Source organism: Myotis brandtii, unplaced genomic scaffold (genome assembly GCF_000412655.1).
Source record: "Myotis brandtii unplaced genomic scaffold, ASM41265v1 scaffold62, whole genome shotgun sequence".
Lineage (NCBI taxonomy): Eukaryota > Metazoa > Chordata > Mammalia > Chiroptera > Vespertilionidae > Myotis > Myotis brandtii.
Window position 1 is genome coordinate 2,472,973 of NW_005370366.1, and position 5,146 is coordinate 2,478,118.

Consider the following 5,146-nt stretch of genomic DNA (forward strand, 5'->3'; position numbering starts at 1 on the left):
GTTTTTAGCAAAGGCCAGCTTAGGAGTACCCTAATTAAGTTAATAACAATGTACCTACCTATATAGTTTAAGTTTAAAACATTTGGCTCTCAAAAGAAATTTCAATCGTTGTACTGTTGATATTTGGCTCTGTTGACTAATGAGTTTGCCGACCACTGATCTAGGTTATCCAATTTTTTGTTATACAGTTATTCATAATATTCTCTCTAATCCTCTTTATTTCTATAAAATTGGTAATTGTGTGCACATTTTTTTCTGATTTTAGTAATTTGACTCTTCTCTCTTTTTTTTTAGTGTACCTAAAGAGTTGTCAATCTTTTTTAAAAAATTTAACTTTTGGTTTCATTGATTCCCCCCCCCCCCCCCCCCCCCTCAATTTCCTTATCTCTACTCTAATCTTTATTAGTCCTTCCTTTTGCTAGCTTTGGAATTTGTTTGTTCTTTTTCTGTTTCCTAAGGTGTAAAGCTAGGTTATTGGTTTGCCATCTCTTTTTAAATATATTTACAGTATATATTTTCCCTTTAGTTCTGCTTTTAGTGCATCCCATAAATTTTTATATTTTGGTTTTTTTTTTGTTTTCACTTACCTCATTTTGTACTCTCTGTTGGGTAGTGTTCTCTATATATCTGTTAGGTCTAATTGGTTTATAATGTTGTTTAAATAGTTTATATCCTTATTGATATTCTGTATGGTTTTTCTTTCTATTATTGGAAGTAGAATATTGAAGTCTCACCCATGATTGTAGAGCTCTCTATTTCTTCCTTTAATTCTGTCTCTTTTTTTTCCCCATATAGTTTGGAGCTCTTATATTTGGTGCATACATGTGTTATAATTGTTATATCTTCCTGGTGAATTGACTCTTTTGACAGTATAATAAACATTTTCTTTGTTTCTTGTAACAATTTTTTACCTACAGTCTCCTTTGCCTGATATCAGTATAGCCACCCTAGCTTACCTTTATTTGCTATATTTGTGGAATATCTTTTTTTTTTCCTTTCACTTTTAATTATGTATGTCTTTTTTAAAAATCTTTCAATGATGTTTATTTCAGTGAAGTTTCAACAAAATTTGAAATGTCACATCTTTTAAAAAAAGATTTTGGTGTATTCACTCTGCTGGTGTTGTAAGCATATTCTCAGCATAGCTGTTGGGTAAATCCAGCATTGATTATAGCCCATGTATTTACCTTTACCTGAGATGTTTCTTTTTTGTATGGCTTCAAGTTATTATTTAGCCTCCTTTAATTTTAACCTGAAAGCTTTCTTTAACATTTCTCATAAAACAGGTATATTGGTAATGACTGCTGTTAGTTTTTGTTTACCTGGGAATATTTTAATTACTCCCTCAAATTTTTGAAGTATAACTTTGCCAGCTATAGAATTCTCAGTTGGCAGTTTTTTCCTTTCAACACTCTTAATATGTCATCCCACTGCAAGAGTCCACGGCCAGCATGGCTTTCGTGGGTTCAAAGGCTTGGAGGAAGAGCTGACTCACAAATGATACACAAGACAAAATATTATTTTTAATACCGGGGGAAAACTCAACTATAGCAGTCAAGTTCTCTCCTGTTGCTCCGTTCCCAGCTGCTTTTATTTGCTAGAATACACAATTACCTTTAGGAATGCAAACAGACATATCAATGGTAATGTTTAGTAAACAGTAAGATTGTCAGGTTTTGGGGGAGTTTGCTTTAGGCCATTGAGTCAGCAGCAGGTAATAAAATGTAGATATTCACCCTGTGAATATCAAAAGGAGTCCTGGTCAGCCTTCTGCCAGACTCCTCACATTTATATCAATTACTGTTGATCTTGGTCTCCAGCATCCCACTGTCTTCTGACTTCCAAGGTTTCTGCTTAGAAATCAGCTGATGATCTTAGTGAGGATCTTTTGTACAGGACAATTTGCATTTCTATGGCTGCTGTCAAGATTCTCTATTTGTCTTATAGCAGTTGAATTACATTGTGTCTCAGTGTGGGCTCTTCTGGGTTTATTCTGCTTAAATTTCTTTGAATTCTTGGATTTCTAAATTCATGTATTTTCTCTAATTTTGGAAGCTTTTAAGCAATTATTTCTTTAAATAATCACTCTGTACCCATTTCTCTTTTCTCCTTTTGGGACTTCCATAACGTATATGTTGGTCATCTTGAAGGGTGTCCCTGAAGGTCCCTTAGACTCTGTTTACTTCTCTTCATTCTTTTTTCTTTCTGCTTCTCAAACTTGATAATTTCAGTTGCCTTATTTTCATATTTACTGATTTTTATTCCTGGTTAAATCTGCACTTGAACTCTTGTCAATTTTTCATTTCAATTATTGTAATTTTAAGTGCCAGATTTTATGTTTGGTTCCTCTTTGTAATTTCTATCTCTGTTGATATTCACATTTTGATCCTTCATTGTTTTCCTGATTACCTTTGCATGCCTTGTGGTTTTCTTTTGAAAATTTGGCACAGTCACCTCTCCCAATTATTGCAAACTGGCTCTTTGCTGGGCCTGCCCTTCATTGAGTACCCTTGGGATTAGCATGAGATGATGGTTTATGAAAGTCTCAGGTATTTTCTGAGAATTCTTGCCTGGGTCTGAGTGTGACTTTTTATTATCCTTTTGCATACATAGCTGCTTTAAAAAAAAATCTTTATTGTTGAAAGTATTGCATATTGTCCCGCTTTTCCCCCCACATGGTTGCTTTTAAATGTCTAAATTTCCCAAAGAGTCAACTTCTCTGAACCTCAGATAGTCTATTGTATCTCTTTTCCTGTAATCTCTTGCCCAGGCATCTACAGCTATAGTCCTCCTGCAGGGTGCCCACTGCTTCTCATTGTGTGAGCTCCAAGTTAGGTGAAACAGACTAGTTCTTCTGGTAGTCCCCAGACATATTAGAAAATTGCAAATAAAGTCTGCTTTGCTCCCTCTGGTTTGAGGGAAGGAATTGGGAACTGTACTGCTGCCTTCAGACCAAGAGCATAGCTGAAGAGGGGGCTAGACAAGGACAAGTAAAAACACCATGACATGTCCTACTGTTTTGAGTGACTTTTTGTTAATTGGGCATTTGCTTTGTTGCTGTGTACCTTTATTTGTTTTCCAGAATTCCTGTAAATTTATTTTACTAATTTTTGCATGCTTTTTGACATCTCTGTTGGGGAACGAGGGCTTAAAGTTTCCTAATCTGCCACTTTGCTGACATCACTACATAGGCATGAATTTTTAGGAACCATACTAAACTTGTTAAATGACAATTTTTCCCCTAAAGACATCAATTTCAAATACTATATATAAAATTACTAAAGGTTTTTGTAATGCCTCTTTACCTTCAGAATCTATATTACATTCTTGTTACTCTTCAGTGTGGCAAACTATCCTTTTCTGAGGCCAGATTTGGTTTTGAGAAAATAATCAAAAGACATTTGTTTGATGAATAAAATGAGTAAGTTAAACACTACAGTTCTTGGTACAAAAATTTCAATTGCCATAATAAGGTAGTTCTACCATAGGCCCAGAAAATATTTTGACTGAGGTATAAGTAACGAAATAATAAATATATAGCCTTACTAAGTGATTACTTTGAAGATTATAGTTAATTGATACCTCAGTTATGGTTTGGTGAAACCTATTTTAAAATATTTTATGTGTCTACTGAAGGAAATTTTAAATTGTGCATGTAGATCCTACTGAGAAATGAATATAAATGTGTCTTTGCACTGGCACCAGTGACTACAAGATAGCGAGGATTTCTATTTTAAGGGGAATCATGAGTCTGTCTTAACCTTGTAATTCTGTGACAGCTGTATTTGCCATATAACTATAACCTACAAAATTTACTTTTTCTCTAGTTATACATACATAGCTTTCAACTGTAATACATTTCAGTTCAATTTAATGCCTTATTTAACCATGTTAAGTTCATAAATTAGTAAAATTACTCTTTTAATACTATTTAGTTACTATAACTCACGTTCATATAAATGTTTGTGAATTGTGCAAGTAACTTTGGGATCTTACACGAAGGAAAAAGAACTTGTGTGAAGAAGTAGCAAGAAAAACAGATGCTTATTTATCAAACGTAATAATGGCTAAAAACTGCATTGAAGAGAGAAAAAATGATTTGAATGCAGCTATGAAGATAGCAAGAGAGTTAAAGTCAGCACCTTCTCTAAGGACTTATTGTGACCTGAATCAGGTAATTTTAATAGTTCATGATATGAATTTTATTATTTTATTCTTCAATTACAGTTTATATTCAGTATTATTTTGTATTAGCTTTACATGCACAGCATAGTGTTTAGATGATCATATATTTTACAAAGTGGTCCCCTGATATTTCAAGTACTCATCTGGCACTGTTAATAGTTATTACAATATTATTAACTATATTCCCTATGCTGTACTTTACATCACCATGACTATTTTGTAACTACCAATTTGCACTTCTTAAATCCTTCACCATTTTCACCCAGTACCCCAACTCCCATCTCCTCTGGCAATCATCAGTCTATTCTCTGTATCTTTGAGTCTCTATATTTTATTTTTTTCTTTTGATTTCATATATAAGTGACATCATGTGGTACTTATATTTCTCTGATTGACTGACTTCACTTAGTATTATACCCTCTAGGTTCATCCACGCTATCACAGATGGTAAGATCTCATTCTTTTTTTTGGCTGAGTAATATTCGATTGATGAATAAATTAAGTTAAACACACTACAATTTTTGGTACAAAAATTTTAATTGCCATAATAAGGTAGTTCCGCCATAGGCCTCTGGTAATCATCCTCTATCGAATATTCCATAGCTTTTTATACTTCACTTAACATAATACCCTCTAGATCCATCTAGACTGTCACAAATCATAAGATTTTATTCTTTCTTACGGCTGAGTAATATTCTATTGTATATGTGTATGGCAGCTTTTTTATGTACTCATCTATTGATGGGCACTTAGGTTGCTTCCATATTTTAGCTATCTACACTAATAAAAGAGAAACATGCAAATTGGTGTCACACCGCTACCCTTCCCATTGGCTAATCAGGGCGATATGCAAATTAACTGCCAGCCAAGATGGCGGCCGGCAGCCAGGCAGCTTGAAGCGAACAGGAGGCTTGCTTACTTCAGTGACGGAGGAAGCCAACGTTCCCCACCTGCCGCTGCT

The 5,146-nt window shown here is 34.2% G+C and overlaps 1 protein-coding gene across 1 annotated transcript in view; it reads left to right on the forward strand.

Moving 5' to 3' along the window:
* RNF17 (ring finger protein 17) overlaps positions 1 to 5,146 on the forward strand; it is a 164,553-nt gene that overhangs the window by 34,002 nt on the left and 125,405 nt on the right. Inside the window, exon 7 of the mRNA XM_014528174.1 lies at positions 4,003 to 4,174. Coding sequence (XP_014383660.1) covers positions 4,003 to 4,174 — 172 coding nt within the window. The remainder of the gene's footprint in view (positions 1 to 4,002; positions 4,175 to 5,146) is intronic.